Below are 14,431 nucleotides of genomic sequence, written 5' to 3'. Positions count from 1 at the left end.
ATACAACAAATATACAAAAACCATAACGCTACTATGCAGGGGGCATGAGCAGTAAAGTTTTAAATTTTTGGACTCACCCGTAACATTGTGTAATACAATTATGAGGTGTATTTTCACCCCATTGAGTAGTAGGCAGCACGGTTATCAATTTACACAAAAAACATCACGCTATTTATCTTAAGACTTTTGGCAGAGCAATAATAGGATTTTTCGAAAATAAATAATTTTCTCAAAATTTGTCATTTAATTCTCTTTCAAGTCTGATATAGGCCTACCGCGACTATTTCACAAGTAAAATAAAAGAAACATAAACTAATACGTTTTTTTTATGCAATTGTTACCGTAATCAGTACATTCTTGAAAGAGAGGAACTTAAATTCTTTTTATTTTTATTGATGTACTAAAATTACTCAAGTTCAAACGTGGAATGCCGTAATATGATTTTGTATTTATTTACGATAGGAGTATATGCCTAAGTTTTTAGCTCGGTAATGTTGGCGATGCTACTTCAAGATCAAAACATTCGTAGTGACACTCAACCCAAAGTTGCATTTAGATCACATTGATCTCATCTATAATTATGCATAACAAAAAATTACGGAACGACACAGTTAATTACTACCTTGGTTCATCTGTAACAAATAGCAACATTTTTTTTTCTTAAATTTGCAACATTACATAGGCCAAAAGTATTTCGGATAAAAAAACCCAGAAAACTTGCATAAAAACTGCATAATAGGTATGCAATGTGAGAGATCTATAAGACCAAAGCTATCAATGAATAGACATTATGTATCTATTGCTAGAATAATGTCTACTGATACCTGGGATTTTTCAATATTTTAACGATTTGATCGGTCTACATTCGCCATTATAGAGACCGCACACGTGGTCCTTCCAAAAATTCCTGTAACAATTTATTCTTTTTTCTACTTATTTAAAATTTTCTTCTTTCGTAGCCTGGTAAAAACAGGGCAAGGAACGAGACTGAATAAGTCTCTGAGATCCCTAAGCCGACGTGGATTAGGAACATATTTTTGGAAATTTCCCCAATAAGGCTGATAATAGCGTGTAGCTATCAGCACTTACATCCGTCATACAATGTCTGGAAAATTCATTTTGGCTGTCGGTATCGACAGCGTAACCTCATAACCAACCTCATGTAGTCTTTATTTAAGTTCCATTTATGCAGTAGGTATGTTAACGAATAAAATACCTAATTTTTCTTTGTAAATTGGTACAGTAAATAGAACTCACAATCACAAATTACACATATCCTATACTTTAGATTTTTGTCATTGTCAATTTTTAAAAAAGGGGTGTCTGATATTTTTTTTATTATCACGCTATTTATTTATCAGCAATACAAAGGCAAATCATGATCAAAACACCAGGGGGCCAAGATAACACGTTTACCAACTTTTTTAATCTGGAAATATTCCAAATGTTTGTGAGGAAGATCAGTTTTAATATTAAGAGGACAATCAAACATAACGAGTTTCAGGAAACCGTTTATCTGGGCGCCATTTTGCAAAATCTTATATCTTATGACACTTTGTAAAATCCACAGATACCGAGCCCGACTCTCACTTCACCAGCTCCGACCACAAAAATAATTTGACATCTTTTTTATATCGTCAGAAAGCATCGTGTGTGAAAATAAGAACTGTCTGGCTATCACTGTTCCTGAGAAACAGCCAGGTGACAGACAGACAAACGGTCACCGGGGCCTCAGTAATATGGTTCTGGTTTACCTCTTTGGTGACAGTACTATAATAATTTTATGATACCTCATATAACTGTTATAATCCGTCTAGCAATTTCAGGTGTAGGCTGGCCCAAGAAGTGCTCGAAAATCATAACCCACCCAATTAGTAAATGGAAAATTTCGAAAGTAAAACATTTTTAGCAGAAGTGCTAAGACTGAGTTATACCTTCTGTAATTTTTTCCTACTTGCACCCCCCCCCCTCCCCCATTTTTAAACGGCTCGATTTGTCGAACATGTCTAAACGAAAACTCGCACATAATTTACGTTTAAATTAAAATAGTTCAATTCGTTCGGAAGCTATGATGTCACAGACAGACAGGCAGGCAGATATGTCAAAGTTATAAACCCCTCTTTTTGGGATTAAATAAGAAAAAGTCATTAAAACAGCTGTGAAATATTTAGCACCAGGATAGTATCGTTAACACGTACGACATACGTTATTTAGATTCAAACATTTGATAGTTTTTGGGCGGCCCAAGATTCATTATAATTTAGAAATAAAAAAGGAAGCTTAAAATATAAAAAAAGTGTTTCATTTTCAATATTGCATTACATTTTTGCTATGATCGTTTTTATTAAACTTCATAGTTTTTCACATCTTGAGAATCACGCAGACAAAGTCGCGGGCAACAGCTAGTCAAAAATAAATTACACATTAATTAAAATTCGTCTCCATACCCCTCCCTAACCAGCATGCTACAGATTGGTTTCGATATGTCACCTCACACGCTATTGTTGCGTGCTTTCTCCGTCAGACTATTCGTCTGGTGTCTGAATCCATTGTATACCGCGGAAACTAAAAGAGAAAGGGTTGTTTATTACTCCGCGAAGCGTTCGTAAGGTTTAGACAGGATTCGCTTGTGAAACCGCCAGAATAATTATGATAATGTTGTTTAGCAATGGGTATGGCGTAAATTTACCGTAGTTACTTGGGTGGCCTTATGAAGGCTAGTAAGAAATAATAACCTTAGTAGAGCTATGAAATGATGATATTCATACCAAGACCTTTATTGTGTGTAATATTTTCTATAAAATAACATAGAGTACGATAGATTCACGTCAGTTTTGTGGAAACAGCTATTTGTGACGAATCTTCCCGATCTAGAGCTGGTCACCCTTATACGGTGTTTACTTAATATCGGACAAGCTGTCCACCATCTTTACAATGGGAACAGCCAATTTTATTCCGTCTCTCTTTAATCCACTTATTCAATATCCAAAAACTTAAAAAATCTATAACATTCTATACCAAAGACTTCTAGAACTGAAGGTATGTAAAAACCTCTTCTGCCACATTCCCAACACTGCCGTATCACTGGACCGTATCCAGTAACCGTTGGTCCTTTGTCTCAATTTGATAGCTGCTAACACTTCATGAATAAATAACTGTTCTGCCTCTGTGTCAGTGGGGCGGGAACAAAGAGTATTGTGTAACACTTATCTTTATTGGACTTAATTTGGGCCGAATTTTAGTAATTTGTTCTTTCATTGTCCATTCCGTCTTAGTGTCGTTTGGTATCAGTTGATAATGGCGTTCTTTATCGATGTCGTTGTGGCGTCGCGGTTCTATGCATGGACTTGTATGCGTAAGGTGCAGGTTGGATCTCCACGCAGTCAAAGTATTAAAGAGACTTTTCTAAAGTATATGTAGTACCTACTTAATTATTCTAAGACACTATTGACTAACGTAGTACATAGTAAAGGAAAATAATACCGTGAAGAAACCTGGATTCCAAATATTGGAAATATGGATTGGCGATTTCACGCCAACCAGCAGTGAACTAGAGTGGTGATCAATGCCTATACAGGAAGAGGCCTGTGCGTAGCAGTGGGACCTATGTAGGCTAGTAATAGTCATGGTGCTCTTCAAGGTAAGTATAATCAACTTCCATGTTTTAAGTTTTCCTTTTGAAGACTGCATTTTTTAAATATCAGGTAATTTTCATGTATGCTCATCTAAATCTAATTTGTGTTCGACTCGTAATACATTGGCTACAGAAAATTTAAAAAAAAAACGGTTTCTATGTGGTCTGATACTAGTCGGGCGATCCCAATAAATACTTGAAACATTGCTGAGCATTTACCGTATACATACGTGGGTTTGTGAAGTAAAAGCAGATAGGTAATAAATTTAACGTTGTAAATTGGCACTAGTAGGCATATAAATTCAGAGTATGGAAAGTGGAGAGAAAATATGATAAATAGCGATCAAATTGTAATTTGATGCAGACGGTTTGTAAAAGGGTTGTGGGGGTCAGATTGGCATTTTCAGGCAAAATACCGTATTCAGCTGGTAACCAGGTACGGTACAGGGCTGGTACCTACTGGTACATTATCCGGTAAGACTGGAAGTTAACCCTTCTTATAGAAAAGGTCTTCGAGAATATTGTAATTTTTATTATATTCTGGTAGCGTCGATACTCATCCTATTAAGTTCATAAACGAGAAAGTTTGGATGTATGGATATTTGAGCATCTTTCACGCGAAAAACCCTCAACGGATATAAACGAACCCTGTTAGACGGATGGTTTATAACAGTTTTATCCCGATTTTATGTTCCCGTGATATCATTTCTAATTTTTAGCAATCGGCCCGCGGGCAACAGCTCGTTCATATAGAACGTCGTCTATACCTTCACCCACCTTAAAAATGTTCAGGCTATTTATAGCTAAATATATATCAGTTTGTTTTGCACACGTACCATAAACCATACATGCAAAACATCTGCTAAATCACCATCAGATAGTTATCTCGCCGGCGGCAAAAGTTCAATGACACTTTGACATTCACATTAAAGTTTTAGGAAGGCGTTTTTTGGCACCAATTAGAATTTATTGCTATCGGTTTAAAGTTTTGTTGCTTTTTTGTTTTTTTGTTTATCTTCTATTTTCTTTATTTTAGCTAAAAAGGTTTTGGGAAGATTTCGATAATTAATTATAATTTATCTAAATAAAAAAAAAACCACTCCCACATAAAGGAATAGTATCTCAAGAGGTGTCACAAACATTCAAGTCATCAGCAAAGACACACACTAGACTCACTATAACGCATTCGTAGATCGCACAAATGTTTGTCCTACGCGGGGACACGTCGTACCTTGTGAGATTGGTGTAGTGACCTCAACCACTCGGCTATACGTGACGTGAAATTTGAATCATTTTCAATGAATAAAACAATAATTATGGTTTCTTTAACTTATGTATAGAAGTCAGACCTTAAGTAATCGTTAACTGAAAATATGTATATGAATACTGTTGCAGTATTTTAGAAAGCACTATTAAGTTTAAGTGTAAAACATTGTATTTACCAATAATGCTTTTGCATTTTAATAGTAATGGCGCAAATAAATTAATTGACCAATAACTATAAACTTTGTAGTAAGTGTTTCTATATAATAGATTATCTTTTGCTCATAAACACTTACCTGTTTTGCCTGAGTTTTTAAAACACGAACGAATGAAGGTATTTGATGTGCCTTTAGACATCATAAAAAAAAATCTAAGGACTCATGATTACTCACTATGTTAAGAAACCGTTTTTAGCAAGTGATAATAGGGATGACGACATTTTTTTTTGCAGTGTCCGTCTTTTAGTTTTCTGTATAATAACGGATACGTATTTTTTTATTTGTCCCGCAAACATAAATTGACCAGATTACAGTGAATGAAACTTACGCGTGACGTCACGATTGTGTATAGATTTTACCATATCGTTACGTCACAAGCCCCCTCTCCTAAACTTCAAAGCAGTTAATCTTAGTCAATTCTAGTTTTTCTGAAAGAGGAAAAAATACGTGTCTCATACTTTTCAATTATCTAAATGAGGGACTAATTAGATTTTTTCCTTTTATACCCAGTCGTCATCCCTATTACGGTATAATATACATGAATTCGAAAAGACACCAATACGTTTTAATATTCGAAGCTTTTTTTTTGGTAAGGCGGGGGAATCCTCTTGGACATCCACTCCCTAGGGGGAAGGAAATGGGTAGTGTCAGACTCTTACTGACTAAACCTGAACCGCCGTGCTACGTCATCCGCGTTTTTGTGTCGGTGTATGGCAATGCGTTGCAATCCTTCATACAATTGATATTAGAACCTGCAACCTTCGACTTTGCAGTCCAACTACCGTGCCACTAAGCTATTCTATCATCTAAGTTTTATTATCATATCACCTTAATGGATCTTTAATCAAGACATCACTGATTACTTTTTAGCACTTAGTAAACTCAATTAACTGTTTTGTCGACACATAAGCTGTTTAACTTTATATCGTTAAGTTTCACTCAATCTCACTTTCGCTAAATATGTGACTTTCGGTTTTGCCTTACAATGAATACTAATATTGCGTTTTCGAGATCGCGGTTTGAACGCGAACCGAATTTTATTGCGGTTAATTTATCACGGACTAAAGTTATGGAGTGGTGCGAGAAGAATATATTTTAAAGGTATAGAGTTGATAACGCTTAAGTTGTTTTTTTTTATGTTAAGAAGATCTGGACGTTGACGTTATGTAAAAGGTGTACTTTTTGTTTTTTGCAACATACTGTCGTTAAGGTTGACAGTTAAATATTTGATTCACTTGTTTTGGAATTATTATAGAGTTCATTAGTCTTCATCATCATCCGCCCATATTCGTCCATTGCTGGACATAGGCCTCCCCAATTGCACGCCATCGAGATCTATCTTCGGCTGCTCGCATCCAGCTCCTAGCAAGTCTTCGATATGAATGAATTAAATGGTATGATTTTTAATTAAGAAAAACTGAGTCACTAGAAAAGTTACGCGCGTAAACTTGACATCTATTTAAATATGGAATATATAAAACTAAAAAGAAACAAAAATAGCTTTTTATTATTCATTTCTTTATCTATTATTATGTACGTATGCAATTTGAATTAAGAAGCATGTTTAGAATGAAACTAAATACATTTAAAAAAGTTTAACAATTAACTTAAGTGGCGAAAGAAAGAGGTCTTATATATTTAAAGAAACGTACTGGAGAAAGTATTTTTTTGCAAATGAGCTCATAATAAAGTAATTTTATTGAAGAAGAGTAAAAAGTAAAGGTCCTATGAAATGAGGTTAAGTGGCCTATTGTCTGCTCCATGCTTCACAGTCTGCATGTTACTGATTTCAACGCATTTGTAGCACGTTTTTGACATGTTTAGGGCACGTAATGTTGAAGTGATAATTGTAGAGAGATTTCACTTACGTATGACTCGTTTGCTTTCTTTTTGAGTAAGAAAGGTTTTAACAATGTTAAATTGCTTTATAATGTGTAACAACACAAGACAAAACAATATTATTTTTTATTGCAACAACATAACTATCAAAAACTAGGTTTTTATTTTATTTTTAAACTTGAAACTTTAGTTAACCCATATATTTATTTGAGTGAAATGTAATCATTTATTCTGCAAGTAGGTTATATCATCACTTTTACATTATTTTTAAGAACGCTGGAGTCGACATTTCTTCTAACTACCCTGACAAGAAATGTCGAAACAAACTCAAGAGTCGCAGTCTTGTTTAAAGTCCAATATTTTTTTAAAATTTATATTTATTGTTTAAACAAACCATAAATTAAATACTTACTAGTACTAGCTCTGTACAGTTTTGGGGCGTGCGTGAGAACAGTTAACCAATCGTCTCAAATGTGCAATATTCCATTCTGGTTGTGTTTAGATAAAAAATAAGTTCATTTACTAGACTAGGTTAGGCTGTTGCCGTTTTATGTAACTTACCGGATATTGTGGTAGGGTGGCTATGGTTTAATTTTGAGGATTAACGTTTTATTTTTCTCACTTTTTGTATCCCTTTTTCGGATGGGAAATGACTTCCACTTTGGGTTGACTGGTTTTGCTTTGGGGTATCATTTGCATCTTGTTTTGTAAAAGATTTCTCAAGAATTCGCTACTCTTTTTTATCGTATTGTTGATGCCGGATGAAGACCGTTGATGTGGCTTAATAGAGCCCTGAAATATTCTTAAGTGTGCCGGTTTTCTCTGTTCGTTACATTCAAACTAGGTTGAGCCCGCGACTGGACCCATAAAGATGTCAGTTATAACCGCAAAAACACTATCACTTCTCTGATTTCTGTTTAAATAGACTATGTGTTACTTTAAAATGTCATTTAACTCCTTAAGCGGTTTTAGCGTGAAGAGGTCACAAACCTGCCAAAAGCCTTTATAATTTTAGTGTAAGTGTCATTGTTTGTAACATAACCGACGTGTAGTTCTTTGACTTCTGTGTTTTCTAGTTAAATAATACTTACGGAAGTACAAAAATGCCCTTTGTCTGATATAGGTAAAGAGAACTAATGAAGTTTTCCCAATTATGGATGATATCGCAAACATATTAAAGTTAAAATCAAGAATCCCCTGAGAGTGATTCATTGACAACAATGTATTTTCCATGCAACGGTCGTAATAGTAAACTAAATTTTCAGTAAAGAGAAACCTAATCTAATCTACATCACAAGTTAAAAGCCTTTAACAAAATTAAACTGTGGTTTCTTTACTATGAAACCCTATCACACAACACAACGCAACAGAGCGAGATAGCGCAATAGGCGGGGTATATCGGAGTCTCTTTCTTACAGAAACAACGGACTTGATAAAGAGCTCTTAATATCCTATTAGAATTGGAAAACTCTATCTAAAGATTCAGAGAAAGTGTTCGATTTATTGTGTCTGGCAATATTATCTTTAGATTTTGTAATCTCATCGTGTTTTATAAAGTCGGTGAAAATGCACACAAACCTTATTTATGCGCATGCGCAGATGAAAATTATTAAACGATTTAACGTGTGGTCACTCTAAGTGTAAATAAATGTGTAGTTTTATGAATATAGTTTGTGTTTTTGTTGGATTTTAATTTATTTCTGTTGCATTGCTTGTTTTTTTGAGGTTAGGGATATTATTTTACGTATTTGTAAATTGTTTAGTAGAACTTTGCTTTAGGTATAGTTTTATGAGAGTATAATAATTATTATGATAATAAATGTAACTGTAAAATTGAAGTTTTTGGATAAACCATTCAGGCTTTGAAATATTTTTTGAGACTTTTTATTAATGTAGTACATACCTAAGTGAAATCACTCTCTATAAAATACACATAATATGTATTTAGGCAACTTCGTGTCCAGTTTTGCGGTTACAATTAGGGAACTTTAAAATAGTAAGCAAATACCAGAAAATTTTATAAGTCCTTTTTATTAATAGGCCTAAATCCGTTCAGTCGATTTCTTAAGCTCTAAAATATATTTATTTATTAGCAATAGTGACTGCGTAGCCTCGTACAGCTATCATAAATAAAAATGTTCACAGCGCCTGTCAGTTTTGAATAGCACTTACACTATCACAGATCTTGCTCGTAGTATTTTGTCAGGAGCCTCCACCAATTTCGACAACAAAACGTTATTTAATTTATTTATTGATATTTACTGCATTTGGATCTTTCTTTAAACACCATGAACGATCGCTCCTGTAAAAAAAAATCCTTCAATATTTATCAAGAAAATAAAAATAAACAGTTTTCGGCTTTGAGTCATAAAACAATTCCGCGGAGCCAGTAATTGCTCTTTAAATTCTTGGAAAAATCTACAACAACTCTATCTTTAACACTATCCTTCCACAGGACAAACGTTGTCACCAAACACTTCTAATTTTTTACATTTATATGATTCACATTATACTTACTGCCATAACTGACCGAACCTTGATACACACCTCTAGATTTTAAGAACTCATAAAGAGCCAAGAGCATTTATTTCCATCAGCATTTATCCGTTCGACAACATTCTCACAGCGTGTGAAGATGTTGCGTCTCAGCTCGAAAAAATGTTTGGCTCTGTTCTAAGTAGTTCCTCAAAAGCATTCCGGAACATTCCATGATGCTCAAATGTACTTACTTCAGGTACTGATTAAGTTCTCGCCTGTTGCAGGTAGACCATATTTTGGCAGGATTCCTTGGGTTATATTTTGCATCCATAATGTATCTCTGTCCGCGGCACTCGTTGTGAGGGGGGCCGTCGTGTGAAATGCCGAGGCTGGAAAGGTAAAAGAGAAGCGTTATGAATTTAAACGGCTAGAATTAATAATTAAAGCAGCCTGCACGGATAGCCAAGTCACTACAAAACCTCTGTGCGCGACGTGTGGCGCGTAGGACAAGCATTTGCGTCATCTAGGAACGTTTTTTTTTTTTTATTGTTTGAGTGTCCTTATGCAGCAAAATTGCAGGTTTGCAATTTGAGGTGACGCGAATCGAATTAAGAAATAAACTAAATTTGAAATTTGTTTGTTTGAATACAAAAGAAAGTACTTTAATCATATTTGATACCTAATACCCATGCCATTTCTAATATTAGATAACAATTGCTATCTCCGAGTGACCCGCGGCAACGCAGCTTGTGTGTCCTATAAATATCAATTATTGTTAATGTGACCTCTTTTGATACCACTCCTTGAATTGATTGTATTCCTAGTCAAACTGATTTTTCGTCATCCTATAGGCCCTAGAAACGATCAAAACTGGTGTCCCGTACCTAAAGGAAAGAAAACAAAGGTCTGTCGCCCGTACTCAGACTAATTAGTGCCTGCTAAAACACGGAAGAATATGTTATGACATAATGATCACCTACGGACCGACCGTAGGACTTCAGTTTGGCCACAAGCTCCTCCTAACTGCTAAAAAGATTTACCTGTGTGCTATTTCATGTGTCAGTATGTATGCTATGTTTTCAGGATGCCATTCCAGAAGTGTACAGCTGTTCTTGTTGCTGCACATCCCTCGCATGTATCCTCGACCTGGAAGCAAAAAAATAAGACTATTTAAAAAAATGTTGATATCTAGATTCAAGGCAAGCATAAGTGGACTGCACAAACGTTTGTCCTATCAAGACAGATCAAGATTCGAAAATCTAACTCTTAATAAATTCTTTCAAGTCTTAGTGTGGTTAAACTTTTACAAAGTAGCACTTTTTGAACATCAATCACAACATCAATCGCAGCGGGTATCGCCCGCCCTTCGCAATGTGGGCAAGTGATCCCAAACCGTTTTGGCTGTATTTTTTTAGTACAGAGTGATTTCGGCAATCTTCCAGTTTCAACAATAGATCAGATTTCAACGTAATATTTCATATTCATACAGTAAACATGTGTATGCAATATTTCAAATCAATCGGAAACCAGGAAGTGGGTCAAATATAACTTGCAAGATTTTTTACCAGACAAAATGAAAGTTTATTCAACAGTCAGACATACCTGTACTACTCCTGACTTCAGCACCTTCGTTATCCAAGTAGAACAGGTCTAACCCCGTGAAAAGAACAGAGTAGAACCACATCTGTTTCGCCGTCTTCTTCTGCCCCTGCCACTGGCAGTAACTCCTCAAATACTTCGACACATTCTCGTTCATCCTCACCTTTTCTGTCGTATTCTTAATTATCTTAACATCTAGAAGTTCGAATTTTATCTTCTGTTGTAAATTTGGACGACTGAAGTAATCTTCTACGTCTTTCAAAATGTCTTTTGCTAGTAGTTTGAATTTTTCTCTGATTCTCATTTTCTTGTCGGGAGATATTATTTTCGTTAAAGCTTTATCTAAATGCATCATTATTGGAATCGTGATGTCTGTTTGTTTTGTTAGATATTTTATTGAAGTATCTTTGTGGATTCCTTTATGTTTATTCTGTAATTAAAAGATAATTAATGTTAGGATGGTTATTAATTGTTTAGTACTTTTGATTGAATCATGGTTTCTAGTAATGTTAATACTTAGTTGTGATTAAGAACAATAATTTTGCGTAATAAATGATATCATGTATTTAACCAATCTCTGCTGGAGTCACGTGAAGGTCTGAACAAGTGGTATAAGTCCGATATTTTACTGCTAAACCTATAACTGGAAGAGGTAAAATTTGATTTTGCTTTCCTCAAACTTAATAGAGTTTTACTGACACAAAATATTTATAATGCTCTTAACTAATCATTTTGAAGCTATATTAAGCCGTATTATTTTTGACCTGACAGCTTTCCTCATTGCGGATTTGTTAGAACAATACTCAGTCGAAGTAAAAATTGAGAAGACCCGATACACAAAGGGCAAATGGAGAAAAAAGAAATAGCGCTGGATTTTGATGATTACAAATCTGAAATTTCCTTCTGCCCGAAGTGGGAAGAGTTATTTGATGGTTTCCCAGTTGGTTTCTTTTTGTTTTCGGTTGTTTCCTTGAGTACCCTTGTCGTGCTTCTAACCCTTTCGGACAATCCCGCTGGAATACTTACCATTATTGACATTCAACGATTTTTTTGAACAAATTATCTATTTGCAAGAAATATGTATTACCATACAATGTACAACTTAGATTAGTCAGTATTAAAGTAAGTGAGTGAATATGATATAATGAACTCTCTATACTCGGTTATTGACATCAACATGTGGCCTTTCTGTCTGTCGAGGCAATTTGCATTACTTAGAAATGTCTATTTAATTAACTGATGCCAGACGTCTTGGCAGACTGTGAATGACTCGTAATTGTTGGTATTACTTAGACCTAATTTATGCAGGCAGCTGATGGAAAGAAAATTATACTGTAGCATCTAGATTGGATAGCGCTCTACATGACCTTCAATTGAATGTTATTCCGGGATGCACAAATCGTCTAAACAAGTCTCTATTCTTCTGTTGGTTTTAATATTGTATGCAGTTTTTGATGGTCGCCCATCCATAGATCGATGGCGCTAAGTGTTGCTTAACCTGTCATCGACTTATCTGTGTGGCTGCTATCCCAAGCTACTCTGTTTTTTCTTTAGCTTTGATACGAGTACATCCCTATCGTATTTCGTCATAAAGTGGGTTGGAGTTTGATCGACTTAAAATCTAGGTTTTCAAACGATTTTTTCTTTCACCATTCATCAATGGTGTCTTAGGATAATTGAAACAGTACCTTACTTAACTTTCAAAGAGATACGGTACCTGCCAGCGTTGGGATCGAACCTGCACTTCGTACATAAAAATCCATTCATAGAACCGGAAGGTCACCATGTCACCACTATTTAGGTCTATTAGTCATAAGTATTGTTATAAAATAATAATATTAATAACAAAAGCTGAATGCCATATTTTCAGTAGCGCGTGGGTCGCTCGTAAAATAAACATTATTGTTAACCAACCGAGAATTGAACTCGGGACCTTTAGGAACGTCATTCTCGCGACATCGTTTAAAATAGTACTCAAACAGATTTTACGCTGTACTCTGTTAATTTTAGTTTAGGTACAAAAGCTAAATGCTGTGTTAAGTACGAAAGCGGGTTAAGTGTGGTCAGACTCGCGAAACTAAGGTTCCGTACAAGTCATAATATCTAATGTTATACATGCGAAAGTTTGTATGCCTGCAAGTTTAAGTTGCAAAGTTTATTCCTCTTTCACGCAAAAACCACTGAATGGATTTAGACGAAACTTCATACACTGATAGTTTATAACCAGAATTTACACATAGGATAGTTTTTATCCTGATTTTATTAGGCTCATTTACATTTTTAGCGGGTGTACCCGGGGGCAGCAGCTATAAAATAAACCAAAACACAAAAATGTAAGCCTAAGTAATTTTTATTATTTAATTTTGGTGTTATACCGGCAACCGAAAAACATTAGACATTCTTGCTATTAGGATCTGAGAAATAGACGGACAGACGGCGGAGCCTTATTAGATTTCCGTTTTTACCATTTGAGTGAGTAACCCTAGAAATAAATGAAATATAATGGTAGCCCAAAAAAAATAGTCATAAAGCTAATAAACCTCTCTTCCTAAATTGGGTTAGAATTTGAAAATGACTAGCTAGCCCTAATAAATAAATATTTAAAACAATTATGGAACACATTTCTAACACAATAAAAGAAACTAAAAGTATCTACTGAAATACTCGTAAAAGCAAAAAAAAAACTTACAATTTTACAAATACACCCATTAAAAACGGCGAGCACTATCAAAAACACGAAACACTTCATTTTGAACTATATATAAAAAAATCTTAGAATCCACTTGTGTGCTGTATGTCTGTATGTCCTCAATGCCTAAGTTGTACTAAGCTTTGCGGCAAGCCCTAGCCACAAACAATAACTCACAGAATACTCAGAAGTACCAGGCATTGTTTTGGAAGTTTCAGTAATTATTTTATGTTTGGCAGTTAGGTAAGCTATCGTTATACGCCGGGAAGAATGATATTTATGTAATTTTTTCGTGTTTTATAAATGACTAGATTCTGCCCGCGGTTTTCTATATAAATATTCTATTTAACATAACTATCTAGGGCATGTTATTTGAACTGATTATTTAAGTTCTGGGCACTTGCATAATAAGTGTAGAGTTTTCAATCTTCCTCTATCCCATGCCATCTCATTAACTTCCAATAAGTTGTAAATTCTTCCTTTTTCTTCAGGCATAATTATTTTTTTGATTATTCTTACCGTCAATTTCGATGACATAACATTAAATTGTAATCTATACTAATATATAAAGCTGAAGAAATTGTTTGTTTGTTTGAACGCGCTAATCTCAGAAACTACTGGTCCAAATTGAATTCTTTTTGTGTTGACTAGACCGTTCATCGAGGAAGGCTTTAGGCTATAAACCATCACGCTGCGACTAATAGGAGCTAA

At 34.8% G+C, this 14,431-nt stretch overlaps 1 protein-coding gene across 1 annotated transcript; it reads right to left on the bottom strand.

Moving 5' to 3' along the window:
* Positions 1-9,059: 9,059 nt before the first annotated feature.
* Positions 9,060-13,898, bottom strand: LOC113502448 (A disintegrin and metalloproteinase with thrombospondin motifs adt-2-like). Its single transcript, XM_026884022.1, has 5 exons — positions 13,721-13,898; positions 11,035-11,461; positions 10,473-10,578; positions 9,684-9,821; positions 9,060-9,256 (listed from the first exon to the last, which is right to left on the bottom strand). Exons 1-5 carry the CDS (start codon positions 13,778-13,780, stop codon positions 9,199-9,201), a joined length of 789 nt encoding a protein of 262 aa, XP_026739823.1. The 5' UTR covers positions 13,781-13,898; the 3' UTR covers positions 9,060-9,198.
* Positions 13,899-14,431: the final 533 nt, after the last annotated feature.

This window comes from Trichoplusia ni, chromosome 2 (genome assembly GCF_003590095.1).
Source record: "Trichoplusia ni isolate ovarian cell line Hi5 chromosome 2, tn1, whole genome shotgun sequence".
In the NCBI taxonomy this organism is placed as follows: Eukaryota; Metazoa; Arthropoda; class Insecta; order Lepidoptera; family Noctuidae; genus Trichoplusia; species Trichoplusia ni.
This window is presented reverse-complemented; position numbering and strand designations above follow the sequence as displayed.

Coding starts and splice junctions, on each gene's coding strand:
- LOC113502448 (XM_026884022.1), bottom strand. CDS start 13,780: ATGAAGTGTTTCGTGTTTTTGATAGTGCTCGCCGTTTTTAATGGGTGT. Junction 10,579..11,034: donor TGAAGTCAGGAGTAGTACAG/GTATGTCTGACT, acceptor TTTTGCTTCCAG/GTCGAGGATACATGCGAGGG. Junction 9,257..9,683: donor GAACTTAATCAGTACCTGAA/GTAAGTACATTT, acceptor TTTTTTTTACAG/GAGCGATCGTTCATGGTGTT.